The sequence below is a fragment of the Apteryx rowi genome, unplaced genomic scaffold (assembly GCF_003343035.1).
Source record: "Apteryx rowi isolate R43461 unplaced genomic scaffold, aptRow1 scaffold_1069, whole genome shotgun sequence".
Lineage (NCBI taxonomy): Eukaryota > Metazoa > Chordata > Aves > Apterygiformes > Apterygidae > Apteryx > Apteryx rowi.
This window is the reverse complement of record NW_020447274.1, coordinates 48,302-64,321: the sequence shown is the minus strand read 5'-3', so window position 1 is coordinate 64,321 and position 16,020 is coordinate 48,302. Positions and strand designations below refer to the sequence as shown.

The 16,020-nt window shown below is 38.0% G+C and overlaps 1 protein-coding gene across 6 annotated transcripts; it reads right to left on the bottom strand.

Annotated features, from left to right (window-relative positions):
• Positions 1-206: 206 nt before the first annotated feature.
• On the bottom strand, positions 207-15,881 carry ALG12 (ALG12, alpha-1,6-mannosyltransferase). 6 transcript variants are annotated; one of them, XM_026070071.1, is made up of 12 exons: positions 15,577-15,598; positions 13,893-14,052; positions 10,631-10,789; positions 10,114-10,312; positions 9,830-9,962; positions 9,136-9,309; positions 8,621-8,815; positions 6,951-7,054; positions 6,272-6,495; positions 5,382-5,551; positions 5,108-5,183; positions 207-1,003 (listed from the first exon to the last, which is right to left on the bottom strand). In XM_026070071.1, the coding sequence occupies exons 4-12, from the start codon at positions 10,276-10,278 to the stop codon at positions 772-774; spliced, it is 1,473 nt and encodes a 490-aa protein (XP_025925856.1). In that variant the 5' UTR covers positions 10,279-10,312; positions 10,631-10,789; positions 13,893-14,052; positions 15,577-15,598; the 3' UTR covers positions 207-771. The 6 variants fall into 6 exon arrangements, with proteins under 6 accessions (XP_025925856.1, XP_025925840.1, XP_025925847.1 ...); XM_026070096.1 differs by lacking the exons at positions 207-1,003; positions 10,631-10,789 and adding exons at positions 3,713-3,757; positions 4,529-4,583; XM_026070055.1 differs by lacking the exons at positions 10,631-10,789; positions 15,577-15,598 and adding an exon at positions 15,824-15,881.
• Positions 15,882-16,020: the final 139 nt, after the last annotated feature.

The following is a 16,020-nucleotide window of genomic DNA, read 5'->3' as shown; positions in this document are numbered from 1 at the left end:
TCAAGTGAGTATCTTCATAGGCAATTTTTGCACTGCAAAGTAAGATAGTTTCCCCTCTTCTGCTGCAAAGATATTATTTTAAAAATTATCTTTTTTCCTGTGAAATCCAAGCTGCACTGCTTATTCATGCACTGTTGTAATAAAGATAGCCATCCTTTAATACTCAAATCTGTTATGAAACAGTGCTTGCCAAGAAGTACAACTGCTTTTCAAGTGAATCTTTTGCTTTAATTAGTTTGGTAGCCTACAGGGCACAATTAGGTATTGTTATGAAGCTACAATAAATATGGCTTTGCTGTGTTGCTAACATAATTAAAGTTTCACACAGGCAATTTGACAACTGAGGGGGTCACAATCCTGCAGATATGTCAAATGATACACCTCTGCACACACAGATTACATATCAAATCACTGCAGTAGCACAAACCGGTTCCATTATATGTCTTATGTAGGGCAATTAGGGCATATCTGTGCTGCATTATGAAACAGCTACCTGAACTAAATACGGGGTTTTACTTAATAGTGCTAAACTGTAGGTACCTTTTCTCAAACTTATCTAACAATGTAGCTCAGTATTTGAGTACATACTGCCTAGGAATGTGTTGCAATATATATGTAAGAAACAGAACAGAGCTAAATACCAATCAATACCAAGATTATTTTCCATACCTTTTCACAGAAGCTGAATTGCAGTGCTAGAATGGCAGTTTGCAGTTGTCTTATTCACTCATCAGCAAAATTACATCAAAAAGACTTGCTTAAAATTCAGAGTCAGGACAATAGCGGAAGTTTTTCCAACAGTACTAATTTTGGCTTTAAGTTTAAAGTAAAAGGAGGTAGTGCAGTAAGGTTCAACCCAATTCTACTGATGCCAGGTATATTTGCCAGCGGCCTGTGGGTTTTCTTGTAATGGGATATTTGAAGAGGATTTGTTTCCATCAGTATGTGTGTGTAAGAAAACATCATCTGGTCTCCTGGTTTAACATCTTCTCTTTTGTCATACCTGTAAAGAATACAGAAGGCTTATTTACATTCCTCTTTACCTATTAAATGCCTCTATTACCACGAGGCCACACAGTATCCAAGATGAAATACAAAAGGAACTATAACATTCTCAGTTATATCACGATTAAATTAAACCTGAGAAGGAAATAATACTTCTGAAGAGTTTAAAGTCAGTCATTCCAAGCAAGTCTTTCTGCTGTAACTGTGATAAAAAACAGGACTGCCAAAATACTTCCCATCTAATCCTCTATTTCAACTCTGCGGAGAATAAGTATCTACAGTAAAGCCTAAGACTGCAGAAAACTGGACTGATTAAGTTTTATTCTAAGAAAATTGAGGTTTGGATGAGGGCTTTTTGTTTTAATTTCAAAAAATTTCTGAGGCATTTTAGCAGAAACTTTTCTGGCAGTAAAATGTTACAGTAGGATCTTGAGAGAATAGCTGGAAGAGGACTTCCTTGAACACTCTAGGAAAAAAGAGCAGTCTAGCAATTACAGTATTAAACTGGCACTTGTTACTTGTGGGTTCAGTTGCCTGATATATGCAAACTTCATGTTTGGGCAGGTCATTTTGGGTCAGCTTTTATAAACATGTTTAGGCACCTAAACATAAATAAATATATAAAAGTGTGCACACACACATGCACGTGTGTGTGTGTGTGTGTATAAATAAAAGCAATTGGTGAGTACTAAAACCATTTAACATGTACATTTGCAGAGTTTATTAGAAGGAACTGTATGTGTTTAACCTCATAAAGCACTTTTGTCAGTCTAGCCAGAGGAAATTTACAGGATGACAAAACAAGTCATAAAAAGATTGCCTTTTATGCAACAGAAAGCAACTCAAGCATTTGGTAGGGATGTGAAAGATCTAGGTGCACATGCAGTCATTCTCTGTCTCATCTGAGCCCAGAACTGAACCAAAGAAGTTCCTCATCTCACAGGACTGGGTGAACCTCTCTACTTTTATGGAATTTGAGGTAGATCTCTCACTGTTTCATGCAGACATTGCTCTAGTTCACAGTAGTTTTTTATTCAGTGAAGAGAAGCAGGTGGAATTAATAGCCCGAGGGTTAGGATGCTTACACAGGACATGGCAGTCTAATAGAGTCCTCAATCCAACAACTATGTTAGGTAAAAGAGAACAACTTCTGTAGGGAAGAATAAGGTAAGTTCACCCCAAAACACTCTACAGACCACCATTTCATTTACTTCCAAGACATGGGAGATGTGGGTTCAAATCTATGCTCTTTTTCCCAGCAAAGTATTCTACACTAATAGTGGGTAGCAGTCCAGAAGATAGAGGTTAAGATGGAAGTTACTTGCCTTTAGTTTTGTGTATGACAAGACTGTCCTAGGCATCTAACTATACAGGAGTATTCATACTGTGTATCGCAAGTGAAGAACAGTATCCAGTTCTTCACCCTTTGTGCTGCCATTCCTTACAAACTATTTCCACCAGCTTTTATAGCTCCTATTCTTAGGCACTTGATTCCTCCCACACATTTCACAATTAACTTACTCAAGGCTGTGGCTTTTGTTACATGCATGGACACAGATAGGGAAGTGCTGCAATCCCAACCCTAAATACTCTTAGAGGCACCTAGGACTAAATCCAGTCTGCATTTTTTGCCACGTATATCTTTGAAGATTTGGCCTTCAGTGTCTCTGAACTCCTCTGTGGAAAAACTGGAAACAATAATCTCAATTTCTGCTATCTAAGGCAATGTTGTAAAAATAAGGTCATTAACATTTAAGATACTAACAAGTACTCTACAATAAACTGGAAGACTTGTGTATATTAACTAAAATTTTGGAGGTGACAATAGAGAACAGACCCCAAACTGACAGAATCCGGAAGTGTCAGTAAATACACCATACAGTACAGAATTAGACCTTGCACACTAAGTGCTTTCTTCTTCTTAAAATTGCACACTAATTTCATCTGCTTATTTCCAAAAAGATCACAATACCACTTAGGATGGTACATATGTCCTGACTGGCAGAAGAAATAGAATATTTAGTAACAACTTTACCAACTCATAATTTCACATTTTGCTCATCAGCAAATAAAGTGCCTTTCATCTGGTCGCAAGCATTTCTGAATTTTATTATTTTTAAATACTTCAAGCTTACACAGCATATTTATTCCTGGTTCAAAGAGACTGCACTAATTGAAGACAAGATCATAACACCTGTCCTATGTTAGAACCTACATGAAGCTTCTTTCAATCACTCTTTGAAGAAAAATAATGGATCACCTGCATTTTTCTTGAGGCAAATAGATCTAATCTGAGCACACTGAAAGCTGTTAACTTTTAAGACACTTTTACTTATGGACTGTAGTTATCCTGATGAGTCATCATTCTTCATAGCCACTCCATCCATAAATCTGTTTTCACCTGATGTATACAGTCTGTGAAGATGGTAAATTTTTGTGCCCATCTGAAAGACTCACTTCCATGTATAAAGAGAAGACAGACAGCTGGTGCCACTACACTTCAGACTATTGTGCTGTTGACAGTGTGGTACTCCTGTGTATGATACTCAGTTGCTGATTTTGCATGACCCTTTTTTATGTGAAACTTTATGATGAATCAGCCCTCTCCCTTGAGGCATTTTTATGATGAGTATGATAAAAGTGAGAGAGACAAACTACCCTTAAGCTGCAACAGTATGAAACATCCATCAGTGACAGCAATATGTGTCTGCTTTCCAATCCTGCTGCACTACAGCCTTGCAAGCAAAAGTTACTTGCAATTAAAAAAAAAAAAAAAAAACACACAAAATTAAGTATTGAATTTAAAGAATATGTAAATTACAGATAAAATTCTTTTAAGTATATTCAATAAACAAAGATTGGAACATTTTAGTTATCATCCCTGTTTTATCATATGTACTCTAGCAGTTTAAGGTCTCATCCTGACTGTTCATGGCTCAGGACTCCTCCAGACTGAATATACAAAAAACAATTTGAAATAAACATTGGATTGGTAACTGTGAGGGAAATCACAGTTTAAAAACAGTCAGTACCATCATGATATTATGAAAAAGCACAGTAATAAAATAAGGGAAATCAACCTAGACAGTTCCTGCAGATTCCCCCAAAGCCTACTTTTTCTTCTTCCTCCTCAAAACATTATCTCAAAACTTACCAATAATTAAAATTGTGATTCTTCATCTGATACTCAAGACTGTAACTAGGGAAAAAGAACTCCATGCTCAGAATGCATCTTAAACTAAAACCAAAATCAGCTTGTATTGCTTTTGTTTTGTGCACCTATAAAGTGAGGTACTGTGTACCTTTATTCTGAATCATTTCATTAAGATTATATTTTAAATTAAAAAAACCTAGACTTTGGTTGAAGAGGTAGGCCTAAGAATCAAGAGTGTGCCTTTTTTTGGTATGTATCCTGAAAAGCAAGCAATACCATCCCACAAGTGTCTCCTACTATTCATTGAAATATTCTGATTCTTAGAACTATTTGTACATCACTGCTGCTTACAGTAACGAAATACTCAACTTTTTTTCCCTTGGAGCTAATGAACATGACTAACAATCCACATGCCAGTAGCTTCCTATGCCATGTATTTGAAGGATGTTCCATGTTAAAAAAAAAAAAAACAAAAGAAAAAAACACCTTACTTCAAATATTAACACACAGTAAGCTTTGCATTTCAACAGATTATTTAAAAATAAACTAAATAAAAAGAACCCCCTCCCCCAAATTGTTCTGCCATGAGCAGAAAGTGTTCATCTACAGCTTTTTTTTATTATACCAAATGAAGTTGCATTAAAGCTATCAGAGTTTTCATTAGCTTATAATATTTTCCACACTGTTTCTTATGTCTTTAAAGAATCCATGATACTTAGGCCAAAAAGGAACCAAAACAGTTAAAAAAAAATATTGCAATGTTCCAGTTCTACGGTGGTAGCACTGCATACATCATCAAAATTGCCTGGAGATTCACATTGTCCTTGACCTGGCTTAATAAATATGCGGTAACAGAAACCATATCCATCACATTTGCCACTGTGCATATACAAAAAAGAAAAAAGCAGGTGCCTATCTTCAGATCAATATCCCTTGTTCATAACATACCTCCAATCTGAATTGATTTCTAGAAACCGAGAAACTCCCGTTTGTGCTGCAGCCACATCAATATGAACAGAGACCTCTGCATAAACAAACAAAATACAGTATAAAAATGCTTGAAAGAACAGTCTGATTAATAAGTTAGCAAAATAGTAATGGAAAGGATGCACATAAACAATGTGAAGAAACAATATCCAATGTATGTAGAGAAAAAGATACACTAGCAGAAAAAATGACAATTGAAATGAGGTGAAAAATAACTCATACCAGCTTTACATACCTGCTGTTGAGGGTACCAATTCATGTAACTTCTGAATGGCTACTCCTCCAGGGTAATTGAAATGCGAAACGTATAAAGACGTTCCTGAATAAGCTGCATTAACTAGAAGATGCATTATAACAAAGAGAGATCCAAGTTTGTATAGCCAGGATTTCCGGTAGTTATTTAGACTAGTAAGAGAAAAAAATTTGAACAAGAAATAACTGTTAGTTTTCCTTCATACTGGTCACTGGTTATTGTGATAGAGTTTTTATGAAAAACTCCCCTGCTAGATAACAAAGATCAGCGCAAACTTTATACAGCAATTGTTTATAAGGAATGCATTTATTACCCATTTCTAAAAAACTAACTTCTAGTGACAAATATTCAAGATCAGAATAAATATTCTCATTAATGAAGCTAAGTATTTCTGTGTTTGTAACCATCAGCTATAAACGTACTTTCTTTCAAAGAGGTTCAGAATTTAACTTCAATTTGTTTATTCAGCATAACCAAGTTAATCTATTTGATACAAACACTATATTTCGTGAGTCTCAACTGTATATTAAACTATCTCCTGACAAAAGTTACAGTAATAACATGGTAGCACACTGGCATGTGCCTGTCTCTTTGGTGGATAAAATAAACTGAATTGTAACATTATGACAGAAAATTGGGGCTCTGTTCTTGACTCTGCCACAGACTTGCCAAATGACCCTGTCATATCATTTCACTTCTCTGTCGCCATTTCTCTCATTAGTAGAATTGGTAAAATGATACAGACCTCCTTTCTAAAGAATCTCAAGATAATCCAGGTTCCAAGATGGAAAGAAGCACATGAAATAGTAATAACAGTTTTACATTCTTTTATATTTTCAGGGGAAGGAAAAAAAAAAACCCTTCAAACTTACATTCGTGAGCAAGTTTTAGCAGCTGCTATGTTGAAGACAGGGAAAGTATACATGATAAAACGCAGCTCCTTGTGTGGAAGAAACGAATACAAAAAAATAAAGCCCAGTGCTGGCAAAAGTAATATCCGAGTCCTCTTTTCTGCTGCACCTAAGGGTACAAATATAATGCTGCATCCCAAAGCACGAGGCAGGGCTGAATAGAAGTACCACAAGAAAGGGGAGGTCTTCAAGGTGAAAAGAAGAGTTAAGGACACTTTCATTGCCAGCAAGTCTGTAAGGTAAACTATTCTTTACAGTAGCCTACAAAAATTTTGCAAATATGCAGTATGGTTTTTTTTTCTGTATCAAGTTTTTCTACACATTTCATTTTCCTACCTCACCCTTTGAGAAAGAAAAGCAGGTGCCTAACTACTCTCACATCATGCAACAAAGCCACATCAAATGGTGCTAATGGTGGGAAATGTGAACAATCAAGGAGAAAAAACCTGGATATATATTCGTAGAACAGGAAGAAGCATGAAGAATAGGTCAGCCTAGGAAAGTTAAAATTTAGAGAAAGATTTAAGGAACAGACATTTCATCAACATCATAACTGAATCTCAGGAATCAGTTACATGAAACCTTTTGCTTAGCTGACAGCATTCTATAGATCTTTTTTCCTATACATTCCAAAGGATACTCCCCAGTTGGAACTTTTGTTTAAAACTGTGTTATACCAGAGCACTTTCCCTTCAGGCCACAGAAGTTGCCTCCAAAATAGAGAGTCCACAGCAACCGTTAGTCCTAAAAGAAATACAAATCTGCATGAATCAAAAACTAGAGAAATTCAAACAAGCATATCCAAGCCACATTATAAACTGGAACATTCACTGTCAGCCTCACCCAAAGCCACAGAGAAGGCTGAATCTATCTTGCAACGGAAGAGCAGGGGAGGGATGCTGAACTTTGCACTTCTTAATAGAAATCTTAATTGAAGCATGTTATACAGGAATATGGTTGAGATTCTTTCCACCTCCAGGTGTAAAAAACAGTGGTTTAACTAAAGGTTTTTTAAAATATTAGAGTATTGAATGTAATGAATAGTAAGAAACCTGTTTTAACTTCATATGGTAGGAAGTAGATTTTTACTGAGAAGTTGATGAGTTAAGTAAAGCAAGTCTCCAGTGGTTTCCTACTATTTATTGGGGGGGAGGGAAGAAGGATAATGGATAAAAGGCACACAGACAGGAAGAGCAAGAACTCTGTCAATCCCATCTCTTCCACTCAGCTATATGAAAATTGCTCCGGTATTTTGAAAGTTTGCCCAGAGAGGGAACAGGAGTACAGGTGACTTATTCCTGTTGGGCCTCCGAGCTCCTATACTATGAGGAGACTTCAAATGCACACAGAACGATCTGTCATTGCTTCTACTGTCCACACTGTGGAAAGGTCAGCACACTGCCAGAGTTCACGACCAGGCACCTGTCAAGAACATTTTTAATTAGGTAAGCTGGCTCAGAAGCTTAAAATATTTACATGCATGTTCACAAACCTTCCACAGATAGGTAGAAATAGGGAGATTTTTCAACCTCTCCAGCATGGACCATCACCAAAGCTATTAAAATTAATGTATAAGGAAATAGAGGCCCAAAGAATTTTCTTAAAAACCTCAAGAATCATCCATAAAGCTAAACTGTGACTCTCCCCACCATCCTCTTGCTCTGTATCCCTCCATCCTCTTGCTCTGTATCCCTCTGTGTCACGCTGCATTACGTTTTATCCTGGGCATTAGCTTATCATGGCAATAGATACTGCAGTTGATAGTGTGCCTGCAACTATGAACAAGTACTAAATATATTAAAACCTACTTGCATGTCTAAGCCTTTTCAAGGCCAGGACCTTATACTAAAAGCATCTAAAAGCAAGGGTCACAGTATCTTTCTACAGCGCTGTGTACACCTATTTCCTCACACAGAAATGTTCAAAGAAATAAACACCCTTGTAATACTACTACTAAATGGAAGCATAGACAAAACTACTCTGTCACCAGAGAAGGCAGGCAAATCTTTACCCTAATATATAGAAAATTCTACATATTTAAAACTATTATATTTTCTAGTTCTTTATTATTTTGATGTGTACAGTATAAAGTTTTTAACTAAAAGTATTACACACCTTTCCTAGATTACAGTTTCACTAGCTTACCAAAAAAAAAAAAAGTTTTCTTGTGAGGAAAATGCAGAGGATCTATCAATTTCTAATTTTCTTAAGTATACTTTACTTCAGGTGTATTTTTGAAGAACTGAAGAATTTAAGACTTGGGTTGGATTTCAGATGAAACATTTGTTTTTTTTCCAAACAAACACTTACCCAGCCAAAAAATTCCAGCAGGAACAGCATGGGAAAGCACCTTTAAAATGGAGACTCTTTTATTCAATAATGTCACCAGAAGCATGAGGCCTAAGAATATACAGAGCTCTGATCTGAAGATTATAATTGCCAAAGCTGAGAACCAAATGAATGGTCTTTGCTTTTGCTGTATCCAAAATGTCAATGCCAGGAGCACTGCGAAAATAAATAAAACACACCATCTGACACACTGAACATCTTCACTGTTTGTTTTCTGCATGCAAATGCTTCTTTTAATTCATGCTCTTATTCCTCTATTTTCACAGCCTTTGCCACCTAATGCTTTCTTGGTCCTCCTAGCACGTCTAGTGCAGCTATTCTCCCTCTGTGAGAAGAATGTAATTTGGAATAACGTGCAACATTCCATCATTGATGCTTAACTAATTAGGAGTCTGGCTATACCTTTTCCATATGTGTTAACTATGAACTGGAGAATAATTTTGATATTTTAAAATTATTACTGTGTGGATACTTACCAAAAGGAAGTGCAAACACATTGGGAAGGGTTCGTGTACAGTAAAACATCAAATGAAACTGAGTAACAGTTATGAGACAGAAGACTGTTGATGCAGTTGCTCCAAACTGCTTTCTAACTTCTTTCTGTAACTTCCATAATGCATAAATCACACTGAGCCCCAAAGCTCCTCGGACTATTGGAAGAATAAAAGTGTGAAATAAAAATAATATCAGATTGACTGCTGATGGACAAATACATTACATGCTGTAATGGGAAGAAGTTACACACTTCACAATACAACCCTCCTTAAAACCCCCCTGTTAGTTCATCTAATTTAATTCTCCTTTAAATAGCTTAATACTTTTGCACAAACATCAATGCTTCTATGCCCAAATAAAACATTATGTTCTGAAATGTATGTGGAAGTACACTTGGGAGCGTATTCTCTGAAGACGCTTACTTTTCCAACACTGTTAGACATTTGTCATCTTACCACAGACTTTTTCTGTGTTGCTAGCTGGTCCAAAAAAAGGGGCTGAAATTGCCATGCTGGCAGTGACTACAATTTGCAAAATCTCTCTTTAAGGAAAAGTATATCGTGTTTTAAACATTGATATCATGTTTGTAACATTCAGTGTTTGGATCAATGTTTAAATGTTACACATTAGCCTAACAGTAAAAATACCTCTATTCTGACTTGAAAGGTCTCATACCTATCAGCTGAGAGTAGAACTTGGACATCTGTAATATCGAAAGTATGTATATAGCTGGGCTGGAAAGAGCAGCAATAAAAATTGGTCCAAGGAACGTTCTTGGGACAACTCCAGGAAATTCATGATGGTCATACTGCAAAAAGGAAAAACTAAGTAAGATAGGCAAACCAGAAACAAAGGAAAACTGGGATAAAACATACTCCTATTGCCATTTGCTTGTATATGAGTAGGATAAATGCAGTCTTTAACAGAGTCTTGGAAGAAACACTGTCTTTCCAATTTACCTTATCCAAGTCTAGACGATGGTACACAACATCATGGATGGCTTGTAGGTTAAAGCTTTCCTCTACTTTTGTAAATGGACAGACAGTTAAATGCACAAAGGCCACAACAATAATCATCAGCAGCAATGGGAATGACCGCCTACTAGAGCTCCTCTTCTGAGACATCCTGAGTTTGAAATTCACATATATTCTGTTATCACTGGAGAATAAAAGAAAAAGAAAACACATTAGCATCATGGCATGATGTGTATAAACAGAAAAGGTTAATTAGCTTGATTCATATGCAAAGATAAGACTGTAAAAGAAGTGTAAACAAAGAGTAATGAATCAATCTATTGGTTATTTGTATACATTCAGTGAATGGATTACATAGTCAAAAGCATATTCAGATGGCATTTCATGATTTATACTGTCTGCTGAAACATGAAGCTTTTCATTTTCACCTAAAAAAAACAAAACAACAACAACAAAAACCCACAAACACACAAAGAAACCCTTGTGACAAGATTGAACCTACTTAAGAAGATATTTCCATGTGTTCCATACTGCCACCACTGCTGAAAGCACCGTCTCATTTATGTCTGTGTTTCATGGGAGTAACGGCTTTGTAATTTGCTCTCACTTTAATCTTGCACTGGATTTATACATTAGAGAATACTCTCTTTTCTCTAGGACTCTGAAATTAGTGGGAGAGGAAGTGTGAGGGTGAGAGATGGTTCAGGGCAATGAACAGATGCTTCAAACTTCTGAGTTCCCTAGTTTGCCAGTGGCTAGGTCTGGACTTAGCAGGTAAAGGAAGAAAACCCTCTGGCACGCATCCCACATGTCATCATGTCATTACTGTGTGACTGAGCATAACCCGAACCCAATCCTTAATGCTCCAGTTTAGGAGCCACTAAAGGCCATCCATCCCTAGTGCTTAGTTTCACAACACTGTGCTGAACCATTTTTATGGTATTATTTGTGATGTATTTTAGGTGATGTCAAGGGTTCAGAAAGCACACATATTTTAACAGTTACACAGCTCATCCTTTTTAACTTCAAATTATGAGCCAGTAAAGAGAATATCCTTTTCTGTGAACATTTCTAGCAAAAATGTAGTAATCTATTTCATGTTCTTTTAACTTAAGTTTCCCACTTTAACTTTACAGTTTAATAAAAGACAAGAGATTTCAATTACTGTTATCCTAGTTCTGTTCTCACAGAAACAAAACTGTAAGAATAGCACCCATAAGGTACAATTGGGATTTTGGCTAGAGATGTTTTCTCCTGTGTTGTGGTCTAAACACGCCCATTAAGCAAATGCAAGACAGTTGGCAGATTTATCAGGATCACTTAGCAACTGCTTCCTAGAGTTACCTTTTCCTTAATGGGCATATTTGTTCTGCTCATTATTAAAAATAAGACAGATAATGAATGAGCTAAATGTTATTTTCACAGCTAACAAAAATCCAGAAATGTGTGTACTCACTGTAGATTGCATGTGTCTGCATAGCATACTATATATTACACTGTTCACATTTCTTTTTCTCATAACTGCTACTGTTACAGACTGTAACTAAAGCTTTTAGTCCTAGGCTCCAAGTCAGAGAACTCTGTGGTGGCTCTGTATGATTTTTGGCTTGTTTTGCAGCATTAAGAGCCTAAATAAATACAACATCCCATGAAATAGGAAGAAGTCTTTTTAAACTGTGTCTAGTATGACTTCTTTATGAGGGTGGATAAAAATGGGTTATGCTACAACTGCTTTTTTCACAGCAGTAGTAAAAGAGGTCTTAGACTGCCATCAGTGCAACTCTGAGAAGTGTTTGGCATGAATTAAGTCTCTGCACAGTGTAATTTATCTTGTACAAAATCTTGCCTCTAGAAAGCTCTCTTACTGAATTCTTCCAATAAATACAAAAGCATCTCACATTTCCGGCCAAATTCGCCTGACAGAAGAATGGATACTGAAGAATCAATCTACCTCAGGTCACATAGCAACACAGCCATCCAAATAGCCTGAATTTCACATGAAATAGTATGTAGAACATCAACAGGTCAGGTACTCCTCACTCAGAAGCCTCAGCTTCCCAACATTTCAAGCATTTTAGGACCCTTGCAGAAGGGCCCAAGTCCTAAAAGCTATTTTTTCCCTTCCTGGCTGTATTGGCCATCTAATAAAAAGATATTACCTTCACCTGTAAACACTGCATTGATTATACTCTGACCAGTCTACAATATAGCCTATTCCTGACACGTTTAATTATCACCAAATATACAGTCGATCCCCAGTTTTCTAAATTATCTGAATGACAGTGAAAGTACATATCCCGTACATGGTTTATCACAAGGATTTTTACCTTGTACACTTCAATCCTACTACATGCCTAAAGAAAATGAGCTTGCCAGCAAACTCATATACTTTGAGGATAATTAAATACATTATACACACTGAATTCCCCAAAGGGAAACACTTTAAAAGACAAAGCATGAAGACAACACCTAGGCTTCTGAGATAAAGACTATAAATTTAGAAATCAAGTTTCAAGATAATTTGCTTAGTCAAAAATTGATGTTGACAAACTTCAATATTCAAGTGAAATTTTTCAAGACAGTCAGGTAGACATTGAATTTGAACTTTAAAATATGTTTGCTACATAAAGGCAAAATATTTGCAACTAAAGCTTATCATTTTCTTAAAAAAAAAAAAAAAAAAACTCAAGAAACACTGAAACAGATTTTTCACAGAATCACAGAATCGCTGAGGTTGGAAGGGACCTCTGGAGATCATCTAGTCCAACCCCCCAAGGAGAGGGCTATCAGAGTTTGATCCATCATTAACACTCTGACCACCTCAGAAGAAACTTCCTCAGGTCCTTACAATACTGCCACATTTATTCCCTATCAGATGTCCATCTTCACACTGAATCACAGAAAAGGGGAGATTTTCACCACAAACAGTTCACCCCTTTCTGGGATGAAAGTGGGTAAAAATACATTGTTTTCTCACATTAAAAAAAAAAAAAAAGTTTCACTGAAAATGGCTGATGCCTCTGCTTTTTCTGCAGAAGAATCACAAGTCTCAAGAACGTACTTTTTATTCATCCCACAAAAGCCTACCAAATTTGGGTAACTTACATTTTTCGGACATGCTCAGTATAAATATGTTAGAGTTTGGCAGCCAAACTGTGTGTTAAATCAGTCTACGGAGACTGCATTTTGCTCTCCCATGCAGTGTGGAATAGAAGTCTCTTAAACAGAACCACCAAGAGAATCTCACCACTAGGTCCTCACTTCTTGGCTTGATTAGTTTGGGTAAAGTCATGTTGTATTAGCTCCCATTTTCACTTTATTTTTGTTTGTTCTTCTTTCAAAATCTGCTCAAAAGCTAACTTCCAAATGAGATCAAATTTAAGGCCTATAGTTGTTGGGATCACCTTTTCATCTTTTTTAAGAAGGAGAATGACACTTGCTATTCTTACATATGTTTCCGCCCAAGTTTGCTGACTGGTTAAAGTGTGGGGGAGAAGAGAAAGTTGACCCAAGAAAGGAAGTCTGGGACAGTACCAGCTAGAGAGGTACTTGGAAGCTACGTGGAAAATACCATTCTTTGAACTGGAGAAGAGAAACACAGAACACTCTTAAGTCAAAAAATAGATATGCAGGCAGCTTAACTGGACTGCTACTCTACTGTAAGCAGACTACCAAGCCTATCCATGAAAAATGTGTCTGATCTCCCTCTAGTGGCCAGTTCCCATGACGGATGAGAACAGACCACAACCAGCTGTGTTACCTACAGTAAGAGTGGGCTGTGCTGCTGGTGGACTGAGCTGTCTGCTTGGCTGCAGGTATATCCACAGGACAGTATTTCCTTTTGTTCTCTTTCCTTCCTTGAAGCCACAATAAGGGTTATCCACAAATGTGCAAAAATGCTGAAGCTACCAAGTCATTCAAAACCTAAGAAACACAAAATTAAGATCACTGCCAAATAAACTTAAGTTGCATATCTTTTCTATGAATTATGATAGCCTTTAATTACAACCTATTTTTTTCCTGAAGGACTTCTCCCTCACAAAGTGTCCATGATGCTTAGTAGTCATTAAATGGCTAGATACACTAGGTATCAGTATCTCATTGTATGTTAATCAAAGTAGGGGACTGCATCTTCTGTTTTGCATACTATCAGCCCTCACTCTAAATACAGAATAATAAAATAGCCCTCAGGGCTTTTTTTATGCTGTTGATTACCATGAATGATTCACACATGTTAATCAATTAGATTGTATGAGTTAAGGTGACATTATTCCAATTCTACAGGCGTGAAACTGAGTCAAAGAAATGATAACCAATGAATAACTTGAGATTGCAAAAGTCAGTTTTTAGAAGTATACAGCTTTCTATACTGATTTATAGACTCAAAGCAGATTCAAAATTACCTCTCTTTAAGTTACTATTATTAAGCTTTGGACTATTTCAAACTGAATACTAAAAAAAGAAATAACATAAGATTCAAAATAACTTTTGAAGAATTTGGCATACATATCTTCTCTGACATTGTACAGGAACTTTGTGGTAGAGACAGGTATAGTGGTAGAGACAGGTATAGTATCCAGTTCCCCAAGGTGACATTCAACTACCTTAATGAGGAGACTGTTCTTTTTCTCTTCACAGTTCCCTGCTTCCATCCCTCTACAACACTAATCTATTCTTGAGCCATGCTACATGACAGGAACCAGAAAATACTGGGAAAAAAAAATCTGGTGATAATAATTAGTGACTGTAAAACTGTCACCGAAATCAGGAGAAAAACTATATAATTATTATATATAATTATTATAAATAACCAAATTTCTCATTTACATTAGGTTTACAATTATTTTAAAATATTTTCAGCATAACTTTAATTTTTTTTTTTTTTTTTTTTAATAAGTCTAGGCAAGTTTGCAGTTCAGGCAGACTACAGTTTATTTGCACCACATCACGATTTGGCAATACGTTATCAGAAACCTCCTTTAAGTCAGAACCGTTATGAATGACTTTCTTCAAGCATGGACTATACAAACTGAGATTAAGTACTAAGCGGTGAGCTTTCTAGAGCTTAGTATTTTTTCAGCTGGACAAGCAAGAAAGAAGGCCGCAGCAGGGAACCGAAAATCACGAGGGAAAAACCCAGTAAGCCTCCGCCAGCCCGCGGAGGCATCGCCGCGCCCGGATCCCGGCGCGCACTCGCACGCGTGTCCGTGGCGGCACCGCCTCTCGCGGGGGCGCGGGGCTTCACCGCCCCGGGCCGGCCAGCCTTTGCGGGCAACGCGCTGAAGCGGGCGGTCACCCAGCGCTGCCCGCCGCCGCCAGCTCCTCCACAGGCGGGGTGCCCGCGCGCCCGCCCACGCGCCCCGCCGGCCGTTACCTCCTGCCGGCCGTTACCTCCTGCCGGCCCACGCGCCCCCGAGGGCGCCGCCCAGCCCGCCGCTCCGCACTCACCGGCCGGGCGTCCACGTGGCCGCCCCACAGAGGGCGCCGCCGGCAGCACGTGAGGCGGTACGGAAGGGGGAGCAGAAGGGGAGGGGGAAATACCATACCCACGTGACCTACTCTCGAACTAGCCATGTTAGGTGAGGGCAGAGCGCGACGCCAGCAGCAGAAAGGCTCTGGGCTGGCTCCCAGCTGCTAAATAGAGATGGCGGCCAGCTCTGAAGCCTCTAAGGCGCTGCCGGCTACCCATACTTACAATGGCAGCAGGACACGAGACAGACCAGCATTGCTCCCGCTACCCAACCCTCTTCCCCCACCTTCAGTGCACGCGGGAGGTTCCAATTGGCCCGTAGCGTGGCGGGCGCTGATTGGACCACGTTCCTCCGCTCTGGCACCTCCACCAATAAGCGCCGGAAGTTGGAGCGTGCGTGGTGCTAACGCGGAAATCTGAAT